The sequence below is a fragment of the Papilio xuthus genome, unplaced genomic scaffold (assembly GCF_000836235.2).
Source record: "Papilio xuthus unplaced genomic scaffold, Pxut_1.1 DF826115.1, whole genome shotgun sequence".
Lineage (NCBI taxonomy): Eukaryota > Metazoa > Arthropoda > Insecta > Lepidoptera > Papilionidae > Papilio > Papilio xuthus.
The window spans coordinates 3140984-3168374 of record NW_013532534.1 but is presented as its reverse complement, the minus strand read 5'-3'; the positions used below and the strand labels follow the sequence as shown (position 1 = coordinate 3168374).

General features: G+C 32.7%; 3 protein-coding genes across 6 annotated transcripts; 1 reads left to right on the top strand and 2 right to left on the bottom strand.

Moving 5' to 3' along the window:
- Nucleotides 1-1042: 1042 nt before the first annotated feature.
- LOC106123418 (uncharacterized) lies at nt 1043-7649 on the bottom strand. The gene is made up of 10 exons (XM_013319730.1): nt 7549-7649; nt 6970-7195; nt 6685-6812; nt 4769-5023; nt 4441-4606; nt 4041-4213; nt 3719-3905; nt 3214-3522; nt 2480-2649; nt 1043-1404 (listed from the first exon to the last, which is right to left on the bottom strand). The coding sequence occupies exons 1-10, from the start codon at nt 7589-7591 to the stop codon at nt 1193-1195; spliced, it is 1869 nt and encodes a 622-aa protein (XP_013175184.1). The 5' UTR covers nt 7592-7649; the 3' UTR covers nt 1043-1192.
- A 1839-nt stretch (nt 7650-9488) lies between these two features.
- LOC106123420 (TIP41-like protein) lies at nt 9489-11139 on the bottom strand. Its single transcript, XM_013319731.1, has 7 exons — nt 11067-11139; nt 10908-10992; nt 10679-10836; nt 10429-10608; nt 10124-10337; nt 9759-9917; nt 9489-9655 (listed from the first exon to the last, which is right to left on the bottom strand). Exons 2-7 carry the CDS (start codon nt 10923-10925, stop codon nt 9557-9559), a joined length of 828 nt encoding a protein of 275 aa, XP_013175185.1. The 5' UTR covers nt 10926-10992; nt 11067-11139; the 3' UTR covers nt 9489-9556.
- A 280-nt stretch (nt 11140-11419) lies between these two features.
- On the top strand, nt 11420-25187 carry Drp1 (dynamin related protein 1). 4 transcript variants are annotated; one of them, XM_013319727.1, is made up of 15 exons: nt 11420-11670; nt 11962-12106; nt 13987-14195; nt 14528-14738; nt 16549-16658; nt 17847-17984; nt 18413-18653; nt 18942-19087; nt 19418-19561; nt 19893-20054; nt 21138-21218; nt 21862-21985; nt 22679-22774; nt 24166-24377; nt 24923-25187. In XM_013319727.1, the coding sequence occupies exons 1-15, from the start codon at nt 11569-11571 to the stop codon at nt 24977-24979; spliced, it is 2178 nt and encodes a 725-aa protein (XP_013175181.1). In that variant the 5' UTR covers nt 11420-11568; the 3' UTR covers nt 24980-25187. The 4 variants fall into 4 exon arrangements, with proteins under 4 accessions (XP_013175181.1, XP_013175180.1, XP_013175182.1 ...); XM_013319726.1 differs by having other exon boundaries at nt 19893-20072; XM_013319728.1 differs by lacking the exon at nt 21138-21218 and having other exon boundaries at nt 19893-20072.
- The last annotated feature ends 2204 nt before the right edge of the window (nt 25188-27391 follow it).

The following is a 27391-nucleotide window of genomic DNA, read 5'->3' as shown; positions in this document are numbered from 1 at the left end:
ACGGTACTGGTGTATAGTCATATCGATAACTACATATGGAAAAATACAAAAAAAAAACATCTCTTTTTGTTTACTACTTTGGCTACAAATATGAACATATTCCTGCAATTATTTTTGTATTAGCTACCTACCGTGTAAACTGTTATAAAAAGTGCATATTGTGTCAAATAAGTTGTAGACGCAAGAATGCTATGCAATTGTTATATATAAAATTAAAGAAATATTCTTCCATCCATGTAAACTTTCGAATTTATAATATAAGTTAATTATCTTCATTTATATCGGTCGTAGATATTGATAACTGAGCACTATCAAAACGATCTTATCAATGGATAGGGAAATTCTTAATTTAAAGATCATAATGATTATCACCATATTTACCTATTACATCATCAGCTCCTTAAACGTCCCACTAAGAAGCTAGGAGCCTACCATAAGTCAAGGATGACTAGGCCATAGTCAACCATACCGACCTAGTGCGGTTTAGTTGATTATTACTTATGTATTACCTTCTAATTAGAGGTAATAGGAAGTATAACAAAGTTCTTCGTTTACAGCATTTCTTCTCTCATTCCTATATTTAACATATGTCTTTCTAACATAAAGACTGTCATCGCATTTGCAATAAATATACATATTTCGGTCTTAAGAAATGTGGTGTGGTAAGCCAAATTACTTCTTTAAAAGTATAAATACGACAGCGCTCAGAACATCACATTGCTTAATATTGGATAGCAAGGCATTGTCGTGAATAATCAACTTACTAGGTGAAGGTTGTCTTAGTCTCATCATATAATATTGTAAAATGATAAGTGATTTATTGCAAAGAGACCTTGGTAACATCCATGACCGTGATAGTCCGTCTTGTATACACTAGGTAAAGGTTTTCTACATATGAATATCTAACATTACCAAACCTTTTATATTGGTTTTAGAAAAAATGCCATAGCTTTGGTGAATGGGAAAACCAATTTTATTAGCGGTATAACGAAGTTCTTTTTAGTTTTAAATATATTAGGTAACTTACCAAACATCAAAGTCTGCATATAATGTTCTTGCTTTATTGTCTTATGGAGTTTCTTAATATAATTAATACGAATGTATAGATATAAATACTTAACATTTAATCAAACCTTTTTCGTCTAACCTCTTCCTAGATTCGTTCGTCCGATCATCAACATTAAAACTACACCTAATTTCTTCTATCGCTTTCAACTGAGCCTGTGTTTGATGTGTGTGTGTTCATTGAGATGTTATCCATTGAACTTGCTGCGTTCCTTCTTCTCCAAAAGAACGTTGGTCGATATCGTCTATACCATAATACTCCAACAAGAGCCATTAACAATACCACTACACCTACTGACATACCAATGATACCAGCTGTGAACCTTGTTGCAGATTCAACTGAAACAAAAACAAAACACTAAATAAAACAAATAAACGTTAATAAACCAATAGCATATGATACTTTACTATACAGAACCCTCCAAGCAATTTAAACTATGTACTATCAGGGAATCTGACGGTCTTCTACCTGAAAAACTACAGATGTTTGATCGTTTTGTACACATTAAGACGTAAGACGTAAAGGTGTCTGTATAAAGTCAGTTAGAGGTACACGGTTTATTGCTTTTTATTATTATCAAATCATTTGCGCAACTCTCTGTTCTAATTTGTTATTTAGAAGATGAGGCGTATTTTGTTTGGTTGCAAGAAATAAGGCTATTATTCTGTAAGTGGAACACTGCAGATTTCCGCAACTGTACATTTATATTGCTTAGCCTTAGTCGCAAGGAAAAATCATTTATAATTTCGAAATAAAACTTATTACAATCAATTTTTAAAATGTCTTCAACAAATTCTTTTGTTGAGCGATAAGGATCACGTCGTTTGAGTTTTACGGTGTTGAAATCATTTGCAGCAGTATACAATTACACCGACTGAAGTTGCAATCAATAAAAAATGATTATTAATGAACGGAATGAAATTATTATCAAGTCTAGATGAATTTGCGCAATATAAGATAAAATTATTATTACGCAGTTCTAAAGTAGATTTTTTACTGATAAAGACATTATAATTATAATTCAAGTGAGCATGTTGATTCGTGTTTATGTACCAAGGTAAACATTTCTTTTCATATATCATATCAAATCAGAAAACTTAGAAAGAAAGCGAACTACAAAAACATGACTTACAGGATGAATATCTATTGTACGCTGATCCTTTTGACTACTATATTGTAATCATAAACATCATCTCGTCAGCTGGCTTATTTCTCTCTATTATGTGCCCCTTTAATTTGCACTGGTATAATATTTTACATGCGTTCAATAGAAGCAGAAGCGCCTTAATGATCTATAATTTCTCTTATCATCATTCCTAATCAAGTCATCTTTCACTGGATTCATCATGTTTACTCACTTCCCTCATCGACTTATAACTTTTCTCTTGAATTATTGCACAGGACTGTACTTACCACTAGCATAGACAGTGATGCTATCCCGTGATTCTAACATTTCTTCGCTTATCAAAGCGGCACAAGTCCATTCTCCGATGTCATCCTCGTGAACAGGGTTTATGGTCAAAGAGCAGTCTCCGTAATCAAGACTTCGATTTGGTGTGAAATAGTAACGATTTAATATTGCACTGAAAAATTACTCAACTTAATATGTATGTATTAATTTGGATTATTTATTGAAAGTGTATTTTACAACATTTATTCCTGCATCCGAATATGGAGCCCTCATTCCGAAGACTTTGTTCCTTTACATCTATCTTACTAATAGTATAAATGCGAATGTTTAGACGGATGGATGTATGGATGTTTGTTTGAAGGTGACTCCAGAACGGCTGAACGGATCTCGATAAAATTTGGCAAACGTATAGAACGTAGTCTGGAAGACCACATAGGCTACTAATTTCGCGCGGACGGAGTCGCGGGCGACAGCTTATTTGTGGTAAATGTGATAAACATTTTTAACACATCAAAGTTGATACAATCGATGTCGTTTTATCGAAGCACTAATGACATTAAATTACATTACAATGTTGATTACCATTACTGTATTTACAAATAAAAGATAGTAAAAACTGGTAGTAATGATTAAGCTATTATAATCTAACTACCGCATATTATTATAAACTATTATACAATGTAAGTATTCTCATTCGTCAATTTTTTACAGGTCTAATAATTCAATTAATACTTACCTACTTTCATTCACCGTCTGGTCGACTCTTATACCCACAAAGGTTGGCGATAGGAATCTACAATAGTCCAAGGGTCTGTTACCGTTGGCAGTATGGCAGAACAGAGTTGCTGAACCGCCAATTTGAGCTACAACCTCTTTCTTATTAGCAGCCAGAGGTCCGGTTACTCTTATAAGAACGCTGTCCATTATTTCCACTCCCAATTGTTCTCTAGGACCCATATGACAAGTCCATTTACCAGCATCTTCTGGAGTAACATGTGCGAAACTGATCCCACAGTCTCCAACTTGGAAATTTTCTCCCGTATACCTAATTAAGGTATAAATTTAAATTAAGTAAAACGTAGATCTCTTAGATAATATGTTAAAGTTGGAGATATATTAGATTATGGTGCTATATCACCAGTCACAGTCTTGTTTCCAATAGATTTAAATTTGAAAGCTCTTCTACCTCTGTTAAGATCACAAAAATAATAAAACAATCTGGTTTACTAATAGAATCTTACCAGAATAATTGGTTTTCACTTTCCAGTCTACCGGGAGTGTACTGAGTACCATTCGGGTGCTGGAACCAACAGTATGACAGGGATATGGTGGCTCTGCACATGATGGTAAAAGTCATATTGTTTTGAACGAAGATAGTCCTTATGTCCTCCATCTTAGAGTTTTGTAACTCGCGAGTTATTCTGGAACCTGATTAAAGACTTTCCTATTATAACGTTTATTCCTATAAATATTAAAGAGACACAGAGAATAAGGTTCACCGACAGTATTACAAAAACAATAGAGCTTGTCTATATTATTTGCCTAATAAAAGTTGATACTTACTTCTCGAATCAGGAGCAACACTTATAAGAGCCTGCATAGGAGGTTGGGATCTTATTGTTGGTCCTACCCACATCTGCACACCGACAGAGCATCGCCATGTTCCATAGTCTTTAGCTGTTGGTTTTTCTATCGTCATACCGCAATGCTTCTTTGCAAAACCTTTGCCAAAATAGCTGAAATAGGGAGAAATTTATATACAACATTACACCGGCTTTTCTTGTTTTTGTATTTATTATTTTATTCATCGTCAGACCAAGACCATGTCAACGTCCAATCCAGTGTATCTCGGTATTACCATCAGGACTGGCCTACTGATTTCAGGTCACAGCTTATGGATCATGAACAAAGTATTCCTAAGACGTATTTGTGTAGGTAAGTGGTTGTATAATTTATGAAGTACCTGCGCCGTCCATCACTGAGACCATCAACAACATTGTAACCAATATTTTCCGATGACTTCTGGAACCGACAAAACGTAATGTTCTTGGATGTGTGAAGAATATTACAATATAAATGCATCTTGTCTTCACTCTTTTCTGTTATGTAACCAACATCCAGGCGTTCAGCTAAAATTTTACAATAGTAGCCGATGTATTACAAGAAGAAACATTATAAGGAAACGTATGTAGAAAAGATATTAGAGAAAGGAGAGGTAAAAATTGTAGAAGGTGAGTCCCAGTATCTTTTTACAATACAAGCAATTGAGATTTGAACTAATGAGTTCTTACTTTCAACTGTAATATGTCGTTGTAGTTCCAACTCGGCGATTTGACCAGGCAGACCTAGCTGTACGTTCCACACGCCTTGTATAGCTCTGGTCGTACGATCAAGCGTCACACTGCAATGTCCAGATACCAATGAACTCTCCGCGAAAGGTTTCTTCACTAAGCAATAAGAATTCTCCAACGTAGTCAATTCGATTTTCGCCTCTGTTTGGCCGTCTTGAAGAGATATTGGTGACGCGGTGTACGATAATTTAGATTCTGAAAGCAAAAACTAAGTTAAAAGACATCAACGAAACATTAACTGTTCTTATATCAATGTCTTTGGCCCTGCAAACGATCGTGTGTTTTAATCGCACATAAGCACTTATTATATTTACGCTAATAATAGATTATAATAACAATTATAGAAGGTTAGCGTAAGGTTTTATAAATATTTACTAACATTGTTGTTAACCATGCCAAAGAAGTTTGTTCTAGGAATTTGGATTATTCATCGCGACATTTTATGACCCACGTTACGTATAATAGTGAATTAGTAGGGGACTGAGGTATGCTCTTTATCCTGATCTGTTGTGGCAAGAACTCTTTGCCGACTAGTTGTGCCGGCTATAGCCGCGCCTGCTAGTATTTCTGAGCAATGATTGCATCATTTGCAACATTGCCGTAACTGTCGTAGTGTTAAAAGAAGGAGTCTAAGATCGTTATTTTTTTTAATTCCTGAATTTACAATCAGGTGAGAAAAATTTAAACATGTTATTATAATTTAAATAGTTGCAAAAAGAGATTTACATAAAAAAATGTGATAATAAGATTTAATAATATATTCAGTGCCAAAGTTCTAAGTCCAAACATGAACTGATCAAAATGACATCGTAATCGTAGAGATGTGTATCTAACTAATAGTATTTTGATTAATTAGGAATAACTACGTATTTCCTGCGACTCCGTTCGTGCAGATTAAAAAAAATTATACTCTACCTCTGTGGGAAATTTCAATAAATTAGAAAATAAAACCGTTGCGGGTTATTGAACAAATATATACAAACAAGATTAACATATCCCACGGGAGCCGTGTACACATATTCTGGATATTAGGTAGTCTATGCGTTCTTCAGACTGTGTTCTATATCTATACCAAATTTTATCGAGATCCTATTAGCCGTTCTGTATATACTTGGTAACAAACATCCAAACTTTAGCATTTATAATATTAGATAGATAGCATTTGCTGATTTCGTTTAATCATGATTAAAATCTCGTTGCAACAATGTTGTTAAGCATGTGATTCGGATATCAGTCGTTAGTCATGCTTGTAGTACATATCATTGTGATAACCGCATTAACATCATTACACATAATAAAATTAATATTATAACTATTGTGTCTGAGAATTACTGCGACAAAATATTTGATTTTGCATATTACATCAGTGTAGTTGGAGTAGACTATCACTCAAGGCACCATCATTTTGATTAAAAACTAGCTATCACCCGCGACTCCATCCACGCGAAATTAATAAAAAAGGTAACCTTTGTGTGTTTCCAGGCCATGTTCTACATTTATGACAAATTTCATCGAGATCCGTTGAGCTGTTCTGTAGATAGCTTCTAACAAACATCCATACAAGTAAACATTCGCATTTATAATATTAGTCAGAAGTAAGATGAGAACTTGAAATTTTTCATACAAGAAATCACTACGAAGAGCGTTCTTAAAGCTTTATCAGAGGAGAGGACGCTTAGGAAAGAGAAACATTCTGTTCCAGGGTGTCCCCTCCTCCGTCGATTAAAAAAAGGTACGCAAAGCATCTGCAATTGCGGATGTCTACATATATGCAGGGATCACTTCGCTATTTCAGCGAAACAGTAGGCGCTTGCTGGTTTGCCACCAAATAATATTTAAAAAAAAACAATTCATACCTTCAACGAATAATTCCGTCCATCCTGTAAGTTTGTTTGAACCATGTGCGGTCAATCTCCATCTACCTTCATCATTCATTGAGACATTTCGTATTCTTACCCCGCATCCGTCGGTCCATTTTGTATATCTGCATGTTTAATAAACACGGTTAATCTATCGCATAATTTTTTAAATAAAATCTTAAAAAGCTTAATATTAGTTTTTTTGTTAATACTTCGTTATTATTCAGAAGATGTCAAAATACTTTTGTTATAGGTCATCAAATATTGTAAATAATTGCTTACCTCGTATTTGGCGGGGAGTTTACATTAAAAGTTAGGCCTGAGGGTGGAGTGATTTCACAAGAATTTTGTTTTTCCAAAATTCTATCAAGTTTCAGCAATGCCTCGTTTCCTTGAGCCACGCGAAGTGTGTGTGGCCATCCCAAACCGTGTTGCATTTTAAAAAGATTTTGCACCTTAATAGCTACGACATTTTGAGATGAACCTTTTTGTACCAGACATGTTGAAACTAAAATTTTGTAACATAAATTAATATCAAACTAATGAGGAAAGTAATTTTTTACTAATTATTAAATTAAAACTAAGTTAGATTTTTAAATTAATTGATAAGTAAATAGTTTTTATATCGTGTTTTACATTTCCAAAGACCGTTGCGGGCATGAGATGTCCTCGTATTCTACCAATTATTTTCTAACACGTAACTTGGAAATATTCCACTTTTTATCAATAGGTACATTTTGTGTCAAAATTCGACCAAAGCTTGACAATACCTTATCAAGATACTTGTCTTATAACAGTTTTAATTTTATCCGAACAATTAATTAGTCATATTCATAAATTAGTGTTAAAAAGGACCCTCACCAATAAATATAATTAATACAAATGTACATCGTAATCCCATCATTTTTGTTATTTCATATTAATTTCTTGCACAAATCACATAACTATGCACAATAACAAACCCAAACTGATTATAATTCTGTTAATTCAATCGTGTAAATATTTTATCAGCTTTCAGCTAAAATAATCACTGATATGTAATTAAAGAACAATTAAGATATTTGTTTGATATCGTTATCTTTTAAATCTCCCAAACAATACTTTGCGTAACACCTAGAGATAACTAAAAATACCTTTAAAAAACGTCAATACCTCGTCTCAACTAACAGCAACTAAAAGTGTGGTCGCAGTGGATTAAGCAATTGACTTGTTATATGCCCTGGATTCGATCCACGCCATATTAGATTTTTTGATTTTCAAGTATTTTATTTAGCATGAAGTTGATTGTATTATGTCCATTTATTAATTTCATGCTAAATATTAATATTGAAATTTTCCACACTGATTTCTTTCTATTACAGGTATGTGAGTGAGGTGAGCAAAATGCTTTTACAAAATTAATTCCGTCCAGGTATAAAATGAGGGAAGGGCGGATTTAACAACAAATACTTAATAGTTTTCAAGCTTTTTACAAATTCATCATGTAAAAATCTAAACTGAGGAGTAGGGAGTTTTTAAATTAAAAATATATATGACAAAGTAGCTAATTAGTAATTATTAAAATCCAAAATACTTTCACAGCAAAATGCAATCGATTATGCTTATCGGCAATCGTTTTCGATATCAAAAATTATATAAAAATTATAAGACAGACGAACTAATAGGCATTGTTTTCGAGTGAGTTCCGCGTGATATTAGATAATATACAAGAGAAAGAATTTAACGTTCTAGACACGTAATAATTATATCAATATTACATAATCTTATCAAAGAAGTGATTCTTGTTAAGATATTTGTCAATTTATTATATTAATAACAGGTGGCTTCTTCAAGCTTTGTTGATATTACTAGACGGTTTCATTCGAACTAGTGGGTTGAAATTGGATAATCTATCTTTATATATATAATTCTTCTGTGAGTGTGTATGTCACTGAACTTCTCTCAAACGACTGGACCGATTTCGATGAAATTTTTTGTGTGTGTTCAAGGGGATCTGGGAATGGTTTAGATTGACAATTTTGTCCGCTGGACAATGTTTTTTTAATTAATTTTTAATTTATTAGTAGTTGTTGATTTTGGAATGTTTTATATTGGATCCGACTGACAGCGCTACCATCGCAGTGTCAAATTTTAAATAATATTCGAATTTTAATTTTATTTTTTTATTTCAATAGACAGGACAACGTCTGTATATATATATAAAAGAAAGTCGTGTTAGTTACACTATTTATAACGGCTATACCGATATGGCTGAAAATTGGTGGTGTGGTGGAGGTCGCTTAGAGCCAGGAGACGGACATAGGATACTATTTATTCTTTTTTTTTGTCGAATTTATGCCTTGAAGAGATGCTTTTTATTTAACTTATTACCAAAATTATAAATGCGAATGTTTAGATGGATGTGATGTGGATGGTTTTATGGGTGGGCTACACTAAGTTTTTTTATATATCCTCGCGGACGGAGTCACGGGCGACAGCTAGTAGTTCATAAAGATAATTTTATTATCGCCTTGATGGTAAAGAATATGTGGTGTTTGGTAACAGTAGAGTCAGCTTTAACATCTTCGCACGCATTGGCCGGTTCGCCCGGTGCGACCACACAAGAAAGGTTCAATTCCGCTTGTCGTCTGATGAGTGTGGTACTGGAGGCCTAATTTTAGTTCTCTTTCCCTTCCCACCCTTTTTCTTATAAGTATGGCAATGAATGGATGAAATTTGGCATAAATGGAGAACATAGTGTGGATTAAACATTGTATGATAAAATTACAGTATTTAGGCAGGGTAGGTAGAAAAACATAGCATACTCTAAGGAACATGTATTTATAATTATTGTTTGCTTAACCTAAATCACATTACGGAGATCTTTTATTTATGTTTCAAAGTTTATAATTAATTTTTCTGTTTCTATGTGCTTCACCGGAAGAAACACTACAACATCATCTGCTTCTTTCATCTGTGTTGTTGGCATCTGAAAATAATGGTACTTATAAATATTCAATGCCGGCTACAATTCTACTGTGGGGATGTATAGTGAGTTGGTGATATTATTTATATCAATTAAAAAATCTTACATTTAAATCACTTGCTCTTGATTCTTTGGCAGTAAACTCTCGGAGGACATAATTTGAGTCCAACATGTGGAACATCCTGGTCTCATGGGAACGAACTAGAACATCGTCTACACGTAAAAAGTAGCGCAGCAACACATACCAATATGATGGCATCACTCTCTGAAAAACAAAGTAATCATGTGTTTGATATTGTTCAAAGAGGGTAGTTGAAATTAATTGTTGTTTTAATATTGTATAGCAACAAAACATTTTCTCTGCTCCTTTGTGATTTAAACAACATATACATAGCTAATGTGACTAATGTTGACAGTTTGTAGTTCAAAAATAATGTCATAAGATAATTAAAACATAATAGCAATTCTTACAATTTTTACTGAGAGTTTAGATATTCCATGATCATGCAATTCATCTTCAAATAATGTCAAGTCTTGATAAAAAAGTATTTGGTCTTTTTTTTTCAACACTTCAAAATTAATTTTCTCATCTGTTGGCTCCACAACAATTTTGTCATTCAATGTGCCTTTATAATCTGTTGAAAATGTCCAATCAAAGTTTTGTTTCTTCTTTTCAGCATCTGGTCTGAGGACCAAAATATTTGCTAGTTTTAAATCAAGGATATAAAAATTTACGTCATTTTATGTGCATGACTTAATTTGTACCAAAATCTGACCTTGATTCCTGCCATGCTTCAGCGCATGAAACTTCAATTGCTTGAACCCTACTTGAAACCCGCTTTAAAGCATCCAAAGGGTTGAAATTTATACATGCACCACTTGCGTGCGACAAGTTGAGAATGTTTTTCGGAAACACCATATCAGGAAAATGTGGAATATTCAACTCCTTGCAGTAACTAGAATGACAATATTAAAAATTTCTATAATAATATTAATACTTTAGATCTGTTTTTGTGAAATACTTACACACAAAACTGACAAAATTGATCATCGTCTCGTTCGCATACAACTTTTGTGGAACAGACACTTGGTAATATGCAACTAACATCGTACGAAATATACCAGGGTCCAAACTGTATGGATTGAGAATTTGTAGTGTACTTCCCAGAATCAAGTTTGCTTTCCTACACAGAAAAGGTTAGTGAATATGACATCAAATGTTTACAATCCTATCGCTGTGGGACAAAGCTAGTACCTCGGCAATGAACATCATTTTTAACTTTGACGAAATACTTCAGTTATATGAATAAAATATTAACAAGAATGAATTGTATAGATATCTGAAAATGAAGAACTTAATAAAGAAGACCTGACAAATTGCAATTTTCGACAATTATCAATTTATTTATATTACCGGACACAAGATCATAAATATGCTTTGATTATTGACGTGACATTGACAAACAAATATTATTGCCAGGTTTAACAAGTTACCGTTTTAAAAACAATAAAGATACATTCTTTTTGTTACATTTCACAACAAATCTAGATAAAAATCGATATGCAAAATAAATATATGGTTGTAGTTTTAGTTTTTAATATTGTTGTACGACTCCGAGGTTCTTTATTGTCTCGTCGATTAAGATAGGGCGTAAAAGTTATAGCAACTGCTACTGAAATTTACTACAGCTACAATGATTTTGCAGTGCTTAAAAAAACATAAGTGGTAACTTTTTCGTGGCAAATGGCAACCTTACCACGCACTTCGCGGGCAAATCAATATGGCCGACTGGAACTGGAACCGGTCGGTTTGTGTTTTGATGGTTAATGTTAATTGAATTAAAATTTTAAATAGTTATAGAATTAACGTTTATTCTCGTGGCTGTTAAACAGTATTGGTGATATCATAACTAAATATGGAAGCCCTTATACCAGTTATAAACAAATTACAAGATGTATTCAATACCGTCGGAGCTGATGCCATTCAGTTACCTCAAATAATAGTTTTAGGAACGCAGGTATAATTTTTTAATTGGCTCATCAAAAAGTTAGAATATTCATACTGCAGAATTAGATATAAATATCTTAAGTTAACGACCTGTACTTTGAAAAATTAAACGGTTATGTAAAGATGTCACTAAAGTTCTTTGTCCCCATTTCTAAAAAATGTTTTAAAAGTCATTGTCCATCCTTTTCAGTTCATAACGATTTAGTGTAAACGCTGAAAAAAATGTAGCTTTATTTTAATTTTAACGTGCATATGAATTATTACTTAATGTATAGACTTAAATCCGTGATTTTGTTTTTAGAGCTCCGGAAAAAGCTCTGTTATAGAGAGTTTGGTGGGACGTTCGTTTCTACCCCGTGGTCCAGGAATCGTGACCCGGCGTCCACTGATCCTTCAATTAGTGTATAGCCCGAAAGACAGCAAGGAGCATCGTTCAGCTGAAGAAGGTATATTTATCATTTTTTTCCACTATCACTTTAATAAAACCATTTGGCAAACCTAAAATTATATTATCTGTGACATTGCATGGCTTAAACAATAAGTTTTCGAAGATTATTTGACTTCATTTTAAAGTTTGGATATAGGGAAGTATTATTTTAAATTTTCTCTTTTTGATCACATCATTGATATACTTCTACATTACAAATCATGTTGTCATCTCATCATATTTTATAAACTGTGTTATTATAACATCATTTTAAGTAGTTAGTTCATATTAGTTTATCCTGATATTAATTTTGATTTTAATATTTATTGCATTGAATAGATGAAATGCAGAATTTCTATCTCTATATATCCATTTTATCTTAGACTGCAAATACACATAAAAGCAATGTTTATGCTTTTTATATAAGATTCTCACAAGTCATCATTATCAATTGAATGCAATTGTAATTACTCTGTTTTTGCAATTACTATGTAATTAGCACCAGTTTTATATTAACTGGGACAATAATCTATGAACAAGATTCACTGCTAGTATGAAAAATTAAGGTTTGACATTTAGTCCAATATATTTTCACATAGTTTTAATAAATCAATATTTTACTGTAAGACAATTAGGGTAATTTGAATGTACAGCGATACAAAGCATAAGCATAATGTATCACTAATTATTTTACTTTGTTATGCCCAATTTTTTGAGGTTAAACTTATCTAGCAAATGAAGCATGTTAAATTGCCAATTTTTTTTCACACAAAAACCTATTATAGATAAGAAAGGTGTTATCATCATATTGATTAGGTATATTATGTTTGTTATATCTAAAAAATGTAATATTGGTAGAGCATAATTTCTTGAATGTTTTAAAAAATTAACTTTTTTTCTGCTGACTGTACTAATTTAAAACCAAACTACAGTGTGATATGTAGTATATAGGTTATTCACTATAATTTAATATACTATGTGTAAAAATATAGCAGCTCAACTAATATCTTCAAGTTTTCCATAACTTTGCTAACATTAATAATATGAAGAACACAACAAAATTAAGAGAAAACATGTTGATAATATAAATTAATTGTTTCCATTATGTTTTGGATTCAAGCCAAGTCATGATTAATAATTGCCTTTAATAATATTCTGTTACAGTCATAAACATCATAATAGAATTTATTTTGAAATATTTTACAGTATACATTATTTAAGTTGTGTTATTTTATTACCTACAGTTTATAGAAAGGGGGATATATCAAATAATGTATGGAATTTATTAACCAATGTATCCAATTTAGTTAGTGCAAAAGGTTGGTACACTAATGAATGTTTAGTTTACAACCAAACAAAAATATCACTTGCTTTCTTATGTTTTCATGTTTTTATTAATCTATCTACCAGTTTCAAGGTAGAAAACTCATAATAAGATTTATAATATTGGACAATTATCGCCACAGTTGGATAGTACTTGTCCTACCGTACTTGACCCACTAAACATGGGTTTCTGACACCAAATTCTCTATATCAAATATATCTTCATCCCAAACTTTGACAGAACAGAAAGAACAGTGTATTTTAAACAGAGATTTTGCTCTTGGAAACCCACAACAAGTATTAGCATGATCCTTTGCATTGCTCAGCAACAGGACAGTAGTATTTATGGAATTATGCTATTGTCCGTTGATTACCTCTTCTTTAACACTATTAAACATCAAATGTATATCTAATGCGAGTCTTAACAAATACAGTTTTTTGTATATACTACACCATAATATAAGAATTAGGCAACTAATGAATGTAATCCTATTCAATATTATTTCTTTTCCAATGAGAGATATATAGATAATAAGAAAAGATGAACACAGAAATTTTATTTATTGAATTTTTTAGGTACAGTAAATTTAGAAGAATGGGGCAAATTCCTGCACACAAAAGACAAGATATACGGCGACTTCGATCAAATTCGTCAGGAAATCGAGCGCGAGACAGATCGCATGGCGGGCAGCAACAAGGGCATCTGTCCAGAGCCCATCAATCTCAAAATATACTCTACCAAAGTTGTCAATCTAACACTGGTTGATCTTCCTGGTATTACAAAAGTAAGTACTATTTTGGTTAATACACAGGCAAATTAATAGGTTCCCATATTCCCAAAGGCTGTTTGTTGATATCTGCATTTTTTAACTGCAGTGTAGACAACCATGAAATATGGTTTACTTCATTTTGTAAGTTTATAATTACTTTCCAGTCTAGATAAGGAAACAGTTTTATGTGACAATGACTCTCCATGATAAACTTGATTCAACAATAACACATAAGGATGAGTAATATAATAAGGCATTTAGCGCTGTAGTGTTCATAATATTGCAGAAAATTTCCATTGTTCGTTTTTCTTTGTTGAAATTCTAATAGAATTTTATATTTATATTAGGTTCCTATAGGTGATCAACCTGAGGATATTGAAAATCAAATAAGGAACCTAATTATTAAATATATAGCAAATCCAAATTCGATAATCCTTGCGGTGACAGCCGCTAACACGGATATGGCGACCAGTGAAGCTATAAAGATGGCAAAGGAGGTAGATCCAGATGGCAGAAGGACATTGGCCGTTGTTACCAAGCTGGATCTCATGGATGCTGGTAAACTTAAACACTATTATATTAATTTATTTTTTCAGTGGTGACTGTACTTAGCTATTTTTATTACGGCTGTTAAAATAATAATGAGTTTTTTCCTCCATTTTTGTTACTTTTTAAATACAATTATAAGTAAAGTGGTGTTAGTAGTTAGTACTAGATTAATGGAACTCCACGACTTGCTCGTATTTTTCGTGTTAGGGTTAATTTGTGGATCTCATATAGATCTTAGATGTCTTGACCTCAAAAGTCGCCGTCGTTTTTGTTCTCAGACAAGGAAGTTACCTTCCGAGGTTTTTTTCACCGAGGTATGCTTGGTTAGTATGTTTTTTTTTCCAAAAGCGAAGAAGATTCTTCATTCTCTGAGTAAAATATAATTTTAAATCTTGTGAAATGTGTATTGTCAAATGTATTGTCTTTACTCATATAATAACTTTACTCTTTAAAAAATACGCTCTCATTACATCATATAAATTATATTGTAAATTTGGTCATATACAGGGTGTTGTGAATATCTAAAATAGCATAAAAGAACTTGCAATAAAAAAAGAATCTAATTTAAAATATTAATATAATTGTACTTAATAACACAGGAAAATTTATTACAAATTTATTCTACCGTGAATACAATTTTGATATAGCAGTATAATGTTGACCGTGATTTTTTCATTAAAGATCATTTACAATTTGTATTATGTTACTTCGAGCTGTTGACTTCACATCCGAGTCTTTGTTGGTGTGACAATGATGTTTACTCAATTGTAAACATCATACTCTATCAGAATTGAATCAACTTTCCAATGTTTATGTTTACGTTGAACACCATATACACGGAAAAATATGTAACAATTAATTTGTCCTTATCTTTCCTAAGTAAAAATTAACCTAAATGATAAATTGCACCTACGACCATTAGTGTTTTATTCTTAATCAGCACCTAAAAAAAATATTAGAACTTTTAACGTACTTTAATTACGTTGGAATTAGTAAAAGGGTAAATGGACATGTCTATTCATTACTCTAGATTGATGCCAATAGTATAAAAAGTTAACTAGTTAATTGTATCCAAACATGTTCCCACCAAGACACGTGCTTCATTGTTTCTTAATGCTTGAGAATTGTTTTTATAATCATTTTTTACTTATCACAAAAATATGTCGTATAATTGTTAGAGTATATTATAACAGTGGTAGAGCCCGCTTTGACATCTTCGCACGAATTGGCCCGGCTCGCCCGGTGAAATACCACGACCACACAGAAGACAGGCGTGAAGTGGAAGCAATTCCGCGTTTCGGCTGATGAGTGTGCGTCCCGGAGGGCTAATTTAGTCCACTTTCCCTTCCCACCCTTTTTCTCATAAGGAAAGGATGGGAAGTGGAAGTGGACTTTCCGGATGAGAGGATGCATGGAAGGGGAAAATATTTTCTTTCTGTGCATCCTCTCCTCCGTCGATTAAAGGTCGGCAACGCATATGCAATTGCGTATGTCTATGGGCAACGGTCACTTCGCTATTTCAGCGATTTCAGGTGGACGCTCGCTCGTTTGCCACCTTATGATATAAAAAAAGAAAATTTATCGTTAGCGTTTGCCAAAATTTGCAATTGTTAATTTTTTTCGATGAATTTACATATCAACAATTAAAAAAAATACATAAAGTGTCATTGAATATTTCTACAAATGTTTTTGTTGTAACAATGTGGGAAATTAATTTCTGTGTAAAGCGTTAACATAATCATCTTGCTAATAATGAGACATGTTTGTTTGGGGTATCTATACACGTATAAAATATATATAATGAAGTATATATTTATAGGGACTGACGCGATCGACATTCTGTGCGGTCGTGTGATTCCCGTCAAGCTGGGCATCATCGGCGTTGTCAACCGCTCGCAGCAAGACATCATCGATAATAAGACTATTTTGGTATGAAACAATTTGATATCTACATCTTATTTCTTACTGATTGTATGAATGTTAGAAGTCTGAACGGATCAACGGAAATTTTGTTTAGATGTATAACTGGTTCCAGTTTGCGTTATTTTTTATTCCTCGCGGACAGAGTCACGGGTGACAGCTAGTATTCTAATAAATAATACACGTATGTTACTATTTATTTCCGTATATTTACATTATGTAGAATCAATTTATTTTGTAATATATTATAAACGTAAATCTGATATTCAAAGTCCACTTGGAACGATTTTACATAAGCAGTGAATTTTATAGCTATTTGAAACAAAACTGCGACATTATATTACCTTACAACATACCATTTTGATTTTTTTAAGTGACCGTTTGTTATTTATCTTACACCTATGAAAATAACATTTGAATTGTATAATCTACATCGCGTTTCTAGTTCCCCGTGCGCTCAACCTTTTCCACTGTTAGAGCTATTTTTTTATTTTCATTACTTTCACCACATTCAAATAGCAATATCTAATTGTAATTTCATAGCTCCGCAGTTTCACTAGACTGCGAGTCTTTAACCTACTTATTCAATAGTGTAGGTCTTTTATTATACATGGTCTAAACGTCGTCTTAAATTAATTTCTCAATTCACAGTTTATCGAATGCGCTAATCAATGTCAGAACGCTACATGATTTTCTATTCCTTTGTTGTGGATACACTATAAAACCTTGCATTTTGTTATTAAAACATGATTCATTTGAGTTTTCAATCCAAAGTGGAATTTAAAGACAAGTAAATTTTATTATGATATCTATACACTATACATAATAATGAGATTGAATGTGGATGGCTACAAAGGCAGAGGAAGACCAAAGAAAGTTTGGATGAATTGTGTGAAAGAGGATATACGTAAGAATCTACCATTCGGATATGACGACTGATGGAGATGTATGGAGGAGTAATGCATACTGTGCCGACCCTCCATAGGTGTTTGCATTGCTGATAACGAAAACCAATTGTTATCGGTCTGTATGTCCGCAAGACCACGTTTGTTCCGGGTCATGTCCGGAACGGATCGTCCGATATTGATGGGACTTTAACGTACTTTTTTTATTCTGCAGAGACGAAGTCGCGGGCAACCGCTTGTCTACAATATCTATGTAGAATATTTGAAATTCATAAAGTGTTTTTTTTTATAGGATGCATTAAAGGATGAAGCGACCTACCTACAGCGGAAGTACCCGACCATAGCAACGCGGAACGGTACCCCGTATTTAGCAAAGACCTTAAACAGACTGCTCATGCACCATATAAGGGATTGCCTGCCCGAGCTCAAGGTACGTCTAATTGCTTTAGAAAATTGATTGCATAGTCATTATTTACTTATTATTTCTATTTTAATGATAGTGTTTCCTGTTGTTACTTCATAATTTTGTATTGATAAACTAAAAGGATATTTTAGAAGTTATGACTTTACGAATGTTTCACTTAAAATGAATGGCCGAAACTTGAGAAAAAACAAATTTAAATTACAATGTGCCTTTTTGTGTTTTAAAGTCACGAAATTATTTCATTTTCTTTGAATATGACAAAATAAAAGCCTTAGCTTCCTTTAAATCCTTCGTATCAGAAAAACTTAAGGATTAATTAGACAAAAAAAAATGTTTCGTTTACTCTTTCATAATAAAATATGCTCTTTTATTTACAAGGAATTTGAGTAGAGATAAATTATGTATTTTCGAAATGTTGTATTTTCTATCACCAGGTTCGCGTTAACGTGATGATATCTCAGTTCCAATCATTGTTGAACTCATATGGCGAGGATGTATCTGACAAGTCACAGACTCTGTTGCAAATTATAACAAAGTTCGCAAGTGCGTATTGCTCTACTATTGAAGGTACAGCTAGGAATATTGAAACTACAGAGTTGTGCGGTGGTGCAAGAATCTGTTATATATTCCACGAGACATTTGGAAGGACTTTGGACTCTATACACCCATTAGTTGGTAAGATTTCTCCTTAAAAGATTAAAATACAGATGAAAGTACATGACTTAGTTCATTGTTTATAGCACGAATATTTGCGAAAATCACCATTGTAATGTCATCGACAAATTTTTTATTGAAATTGGTACAACGCCCCTAGCGGGCGTAAAGTAAACCAAAAATCTCATACTATTTTTGATGACGATATGATGGCGCTTGTGACGAATTTTCATACTATACCCACCGTCCTTACATTAAAACATTTCAGTTAATATGAACTTAAATAATAATTCTATTTTTAATTCACAGGATTAACAAGAATGGATATTCTTACTGCTATCCGTAACGCAACGGGCCCCCGACCTGCGTTATTCGTACCAGAGGTCTCCTTTGAGTTACTTGTCAAAAGACAAATCAGAAGACTGGAAGATCCCTCACTTCGGTGTGTCGAATTGGTAAACCAAATATTATAATAATGTTTAATAGCACAATGATTTAATCAGATTTTAGACTTTGTTAGTAGTAATATTTTTCTTGGATCTTTAAAGCAGCGAATAAGAAATTTAGTAGTAAGTATTAAATTGTCGCCAAAAAAAACATACTGAAGTTAGTGCATGATAAAGTACTAATTTTACTACAATTATAAATGCAAATGTTTGGTTGTATGTATGGATGGAAACATTTTATAACAATAAAGACTCGTTTGCGTATCCGTTTCCCCACAGTAGATAATTAGATATAAGAGATGTAACCCTTTTCACCTAATGTTTTTGAATTATCTGTAGGTACACGAAGAGATGCAGCGTATCGTGCAGCACTGCGGCACAGAGGTGCAGCAGGAGATGCTGCGCTTCCCGCGACTGCACCAGCGCATTGTCGACGTCGTCACACAGCTGCTGCGCACCAGGCTGCCCGCCACCAACTCTATGGTCAGTCACTCTACTCTGGCAATATAATAACTCAGTTTGTTATCTCTTAAAAGATATCTTTAAAACATAGAATTGATGGAGGAGGGAGGTGCATGTTTCCCTTTCCTATGCCTCTCCCCCGTCAATCCACTTTCAAAAACCGACGTGAAAAGAGACGTGATGCGAACTGTGTTGGCAGCTGTGATAGAGGAAATAGTAGAGAGATAGAAATTATATGTGTAATTTATCTATTATGAGATAAAATGCAATACAAAAATCTAGACTTCACACTTGAAGACGGTTGTTATTACCTAGTTGAGTCTGACATCCATATTCACTGTTTTGTTCATAGGTTGAAAACTTAGTAGCCATCGAGCTCGCCTACATCAATACAAAACATCCAGACTTCCACCGTGAAGCTGCGCTGGTCTCCGGTCTTCTGAAGAGCACGGACGGTCTCATAGAAGACCACAGCCCGGTCTACCGGCAGAAGACTCCGCGCCCCACCTCTACGGTACCAACCATGTTCAAAGTATATATTTTGCTTTATTATATTTTGTCATTGCTTTGGATTTTCCATCGGGACTAACCCACTAATACCAAGGTATGTATACCATTTTATTTAAAAAAAAAATTAAAAGTATAGCTTTTCTAGATGAGAAGTTATAGCAATTAGTCGCTTACACTAAAGACATAGAAATAAAACAAATACTTACATTTTCATAATAGTATAGTTATATTCACATATGTACATGTCTTTAACTTAAACATATGAACATCGATTGATACATGACATTTCTCATAACATCATTAATGCTATTGCACATATACATTTAAAAAATTATAATTGATGTGGTTTATATATATTAAATGAAGACAGAATGTTTGATTTAAATATTGTTTTGTAGCTATTTCTACAACAAATGGGTGAAAGAGGGTCCGTCTTGGTATATTTGATAAATGTATGGGATACATACAATAAGGTATGGTACTACGCGAGTTTACATACATTGCAGTGTTTTTGCGCACACATAATAATTTTCATTGAAATTGTTGTGTGATTCAACTCAACATTTTTGTTATAAAACTTTGTAAAAAATCATTAAGGATATTTTATATAATGTACTCAAGTCATTCATAGAATTATATTGTATGTAATTTATTATTTATAATGTTTGTGAAATATACATTTACAAACTCATGTAATAACTGGCTGTATCTTAAAATTTAACCAATCAGGACTCTCTTTCACACATTTCTTTAATTCTATTGAAAGGCATGTGCATTGTCTTTTACTTGCACGTCGAATGTCAATTTTGGAATTTTAATTTAATGTTTCAACATTTAAAAATAATATTTTCATATGCATAATGTTACTAAAGTTTATTTTTTTTAAAGCATGTTTTAGTGTGATTTATTTTTTTGACTTTAATTCTGCTTTCCCTCACTCTATTCAATTTTTCTTTATATGTTTATCTTTTAATAGTTATTTTTGCAATTTCAAGTCGAATAAATGGTAAATGCTAATTGTATTTAAGTAATTGGATATTTCATAATATATATAATCATTAAATCATAAAATATATATCGCTTGCAGCATGTGCCGGCCATCACTGACGGCCATGAAAATAGATCACCCCCGCAAACTGCGAACAACGATTCACCCACCGGGGCACAGGTAATAAATATTACTATCATATACATATATATGACAAATAGTTATTTATCACTCAGCCGCTTTAGTTCCTAGCGTGCAATACCAGTGTAAAATAATCATCGTTAAGTTTAATGCTTACTACTTAAGTAAGTAATTACAAAAAAGCTTGTAAGGCTTGTTAGTTTTCACACAGTGTAAATCTGTACCAAATTTTATCAAGATCTATAGAACCATTCTGAAGATATTTTCTAACAAACATCCATCCATTCATTATCTAAACATTCGTTTACATTTTACATTATTAATTACATAAGTAATTCTAAACATTTTTTTAATTACAATCCTTTGGCGCGAATGGCGCGCTTACTTTACCAAAGTCAAATGTCAGAATGATTAGTGAGGAGACATAGACGGTTGTGCCAGTACACCGGCACAGTGTCGGGTTTTATTCCTAACAGTAACAATTAAGATAGTTTTGAAAATGGCTAAACAAGTCAATGATGAAACATTCAGCAACAAATCAACTTAACTAAAGCTTCATTGAAAATTGTGGTATCCATTTATTTGTGGCGTTTTGTAATTTGTTAATCATATGTAAATTATGTTTCAATTTGTTGGTACTTTCTTTACATATGACATTAAAATTATGATACTTTTGTTTCAGTTTAATGGATCTCTTGAGAACAAAGTGCTGACTCCACAGAAGCCTGTGAACTTGCTCCCCGAAGTGCCAAGTCAAACCTCGAGGAAGCTCTCCGATAGGGAACAGCATGACTGTGATGTTATCGGTAAGTTTTCTTTGATTACTTTAAACGTTTTCAACACTCAGAGACCTTTGATGAATACTTAACATTGTAGTCTGAGCATGACGGTTAAAGATTTAAGTTCGGTTTTTTTTTGGTATTTTTCGGGGAAAAGGGATTTTATTTTTTTATTATTATATTGAGAAGATAAGTTATTTACAAAGTTAATAAGTTGATTCTGAGTAATTAGCTACATAGAATTATTTAGAAGTGTAATATTTAGTTTAATTTTAATTTAGTTTTAGTTACCACTTTTTTACCCCTTTAACATCATGGCTCTCACTGCTAATTTTAGATGTATAACATATTTATATTAATATAAATTAATATTTATCACATTTCTTTAAACATCCCACATGCTAAGAACTCATTGTTTACATTATTCATATTATTTTTTCATACATAATAACATTTAGTTATTGTTTTCGTCCGTCCGTGTAAGTTAATAAAATGCCTTATACATTTTTTTTTATAAAAATAATATGAAAGAACAATTTCTAATTTCTACAAATGAATTTGCTTTTATTTCCACCTTTAAAGTATAATATGTTAACTTATATTTCGTTAGTTACAGTGTTTATTTTTTTGGAAGTAGTGTTTTTTTTATTTATATTACTGAATAGTAGTCACGTAATCTAACCCAAGCATTAAAGTATTGTTTTTAATTTATGATGGTAGGTGGACGGAGCGAGACCTCACCAAGCCAAAAGACTAATGAAAAGACATTAGATGGCATTGTGATGATGCAATTGAACAGTATGGGTGATTTAGTCGGTGAGATACATCGCGGCATGCTCGTCTCATTGCTGGCCTCATTGCTAGCCTCACCGGTTGCTTCCGACCACCTTACATCTGCTCTTCAGCTCGATACTTTGCAAACACCCGGCAACATATTGTAAAACATCGCGTTTTTTATATCATAAGGTGGCATACGATCGAGTGGTCACTTTAATTCACCGGAATAGCAAAGTGATAGCTGCCCAGTCATTCGCAATTGCATATGCGTTGCCTACTTTTAACAGACGGAGATGGACACAGACAGAGAACATGTCTCCTTCTTTTGCCTCCTCTCTGTCAAATGCACTTCCTATCCATTCCTTTTAAGAAAAGATTGGTAAGGAAATGAGCACGCACACTCATCAGAGTGTACGCGGAATGATATCCACTTGAGGCGTCCTCTTTGTGGTCGTGGTATTGCTGGTAGATGTTGTTGTCTACCACTGTCAGTTGTTGTAGTTGCCGGGTGCGTGTAATGAGCGTTCACCTTTATGCTTCTCGCTTCTAACATTCGCATGATATATGTTGTATATAAAATTTAATACTACGTATGCTTATAATAACTTATTATAATTTAATATTGATAAACTTTTTTGCTGTTATTGTTATAGAATGTTTAATATATTCACTCTACGATCCTCATAAGTCGACTATTAAAAATAAAAGATAAGGAAAGATGTAATGCGATTGCATATTAGATTCTAAATACTACGTTAGGCTTACTGATATTTTTAGGCGTGTTTCATTTTAAGCGAGAAACTCGGGTAAGAAAGAAAAATAACGCAATCCCTTGGATTCTCGCTTATCCAGGTGTGACTGTATTTAATATTAGTGTAAAATATATAATATTTTCAAATTATTTAGCATCTTGTTCCATCGTCATAAAAAGTCCTTTCAAACACACACCTATTATTATGAACACCTTATAATTGACGCTTAAAAAAATATTTTTATTTTTATTCTACATATTTCGACGCACTTATTTTAATACTATATAAAGACTATGTTTATAATTATTATTCTATTAATATTAGAATGCATGAATTCTTTTAAATATAACAGCATGCTTTTGCATTAATCTCGTACATATCTCATATCTCTTCTATATTTTATCAAGCCCGAATTATTTACTAGGTATTTATGTCTCTTAGGAATCATATGGTCTTATTGTAATTAATATCGCAAAAAAACTCAATATGTCAAATTGCTAATACAAAAATATTCAATTGCTACAGTGCTGAAGAAAATTTCGAAAATTATCTCAAAGCAAAAAATATCATCTGCACAGAATCATAGCTGTATAGACACATCAATGATTTATACCAAATAACAAACATTTTTCCATAGGGTGTGTTATAAAAATGCTTTTATTTTGTTTTTTTTTTCAGAGAAATTAATAAAATCGTACTTCTATATAGTACGTAAATCGATACAAGACTCAGTCCCGAAGGCCGTGATGCACTTCCTGGTGAATTACGTGAAGGACAACCTGCAGTCGGAGCTGGTGACGCATCTCTACAAGTCCGACCAGGCCGAGAGCCTGCTCAATGAGTCCGAACACATCGCCCAGAGGAGGAAGGAGGCCGCCGATATGCTCAAGGTACGAAATGTCTTAAATCCATGTTCCAATAGTGCGACTATCAGTAGCGGTCGCTTTGTGGAAATGAGCCTTATGCGATTGCGTCTACTGACTGACTAGGTGTAATGGAATACGTCTCTGGCTCTAAGAAGTTTTTTCCCTATTTGTTTGTTGTGTTACGTTAAAATAAAGTCCGTTGGTGGATGATGAATTAGGCCCTTCGTACACAAGGCAACGTAAATCTTCGAATCCCAGCAATATACAATATGCATAGAAATGCCAGGAGTCATACAAATTTTAAGATGACGCAGCAAATCTATACAGTTGACGGGTAGTTCCTATACCAATACTGACTGAACAGATGACTCGCGTCGTCGATTCAACGTTCTGTGTACGGAGCACGCGCAATTCGATTTTCGCGATGCGGTCATACATTACCAATAGGAATATTTACGTTGCCTCGTCTACAAGGAGCCTTAACTGCTTTAATTCGTTACAAATACAGTCCGGATACAGTGGTTTGTCTAATTTAAAGAAATTTATAAATGTGTAATTTATGTTTGCAGGCTCTGCAGCGCGCCGGTCAGATCATAAGCGAGATACGGGAGACGCACATGTGGTGATATTCAGACGAAGACGACTAGTCCTTCAATTAGTTCATTTGAGCATTTCTACTTATACTTTGTCCCATAGGATTGTGTAACAGATAAGTGTTATTTTACTTTTAATTAAAACTCCTACGTTATAAATTATTTGAAAGTAATATAATTTAGCTACGAATTAAAACGTCGTCTTCTAATCTGAATCAGAACAACATTAGTATAAAACAAAGATTTTATAGTCATATGACTTATTTTAACTTTATGATGATTTCAATTTCCTTTGTCTACATAATGCTTATTATAAAATATTATGTATTCGGTTGTTCGCTTCGCGTCTGCTATCAGCAAAGTTATTCCATGACAAAGTCCCTTATGTGGTACTTTTATACATCTTTGTATGAGCAGAATATCGAAGCAAACGCCATTTGTCTTAAACTCTGAGTATTTATACTAATATTAGTTTAGAACTCGTCAGTTTTTTTTAAGTAGAAGTAGCTGCTTTTTTTATTTATAATTATGTAATGATTTTTCAAAAATGTTTAGTGAAAAAAGGTAATAAAGATGTCTGCGGCTGAAATTTTTATCGATGATATTCGTATTGATTAATATGAATTATTAGATGCACGCATCCAATATTCAGTGCTATATATCACGACTCGAGTCTAGATCAAATTTTACAGATGAATTCATAATTTAGTCAGATTTTTATTAATCCTAGGAAATATATATCTTAAGGAGACTCATTGTTTATGAGTTAAATTAGACCTATTACGTAATATAGACACCAATTTAGTTAAAACATGTTTCACTTTATTCTCTATCTGTGGGTTTCTGAGAAAAAAAGATCCATTTAAAACATAGCTGTTACCTCTATATTGTCAAATGACAGTGATGATATGTTTTAAACAAAATTTAGGTCTCAGAAACCCACCGTATATTTATAAAGCACTGGTTAATAAATATAACAAAATAGAAGAATGTTTTGTTTGTTTATCGAATGACAATTGCCAAAAGTCTTGTTAAAATATTAATACAAGTTTTTAAAGCAATCAATTCATTTGCAATAATTCGGGAATGTTGTTTGTTTGTTTGTTATAATTTTTAATACGAATTGTTTTATTGAATCATCTGAAAATGTAAAGTTTTCACGGTTCCTATAAACCCATTCACCCATTGTATTTCCATCACTCTAATTTTTTTTTTTTTTTAGTAAAATTGTATCCATACAAGCACTTTTCAATTTAGGAATAGTTTATTAAAAGCTAATAACTTTTTTTTTCAGTTTTTAAAGTGTGAACTTTTTTTTCATCACTGCTGTTACAGTTACCATACGTTTAACTTGAGTAAGTTAGTTTTTTTTTGCTGATGCGTCATTGTAGATTTAAATCAGTGATATTATTTGTATTTATATAAAAAAAATTATGAAAACGTTAGACAAATGTTTGATTTGTCATTTCTCTTGTGAACACAGGGCTATGTAGTTTAGTTATGATTTTTAAATAGCAATTTTAGATGTAATATGTCTCTTGTCGCAATAAATTGTGTATAGTTCCTTAAATATTTGTATGCATGCTTTACATATTCAATATTGTGTCAGTGTCCCAAATTATGGATATTTAATAAATTATGTTTTTGTTTGAATAATTCGATGATATAAAGACGAGTTTATCTACGGAGAAGCACGAAAAAGTTTGGAGAAATTAAAAGGTAGGAAGTAGATTGAAAGAAAATATTACGTTGTAATCTTAACCCATTCAATGCCGTAGATTCATCCTGCGTGATCACTTTTACTTAACCTTAGTATTGAATGTGTTAAAATGTGCGAATTGTAGCAACGTTTTCGTATAATTTATCGTTGATTTCCGAAACCAAAATCCATATAAAACATACAGTCATCCCTGTCACTATCTTTGACAAATAAAGATATGTTTCAAATGGTAATTTTGGTCTTAGAAACCTACGATTAGTCGTGTTAGAGGTAGTGTAAGTATTCCAGTGTTACTCAATGTGTTTGTTGTTACTCAGCGCTGTGAACCAATTGAATGTTGCAGAAACGTGAATGTATTTAAAAAGTCTGTTATTTAAATAGAAATATTTGTCATGATATTTGTGATTTTTATTACATCCATTAATTCCGTTACCCGTAAAAAAGGGTTATAAAAAAGGGTCTTGACAGACAGACGGACGGAAAACAAAGTGATCCTATAAGGGTTCCGTTTTTTCCTTTCGACGTACGGAACCCTAATTATCATCCTTTTGCTCTGATACTTTCTTATTTACTTACCCGCAATTTCTTTGTTTACAATCAAAAATTCTGATTTATCTAGTTCATTCCAAAAAAGTGTCTCATAGATGTCAATACCACGATAATTCAGAGAAAAAGGATTCCTTCATGAAGTTCTAAAAGCTGGGGACACTCCCAGAAAGGGACCA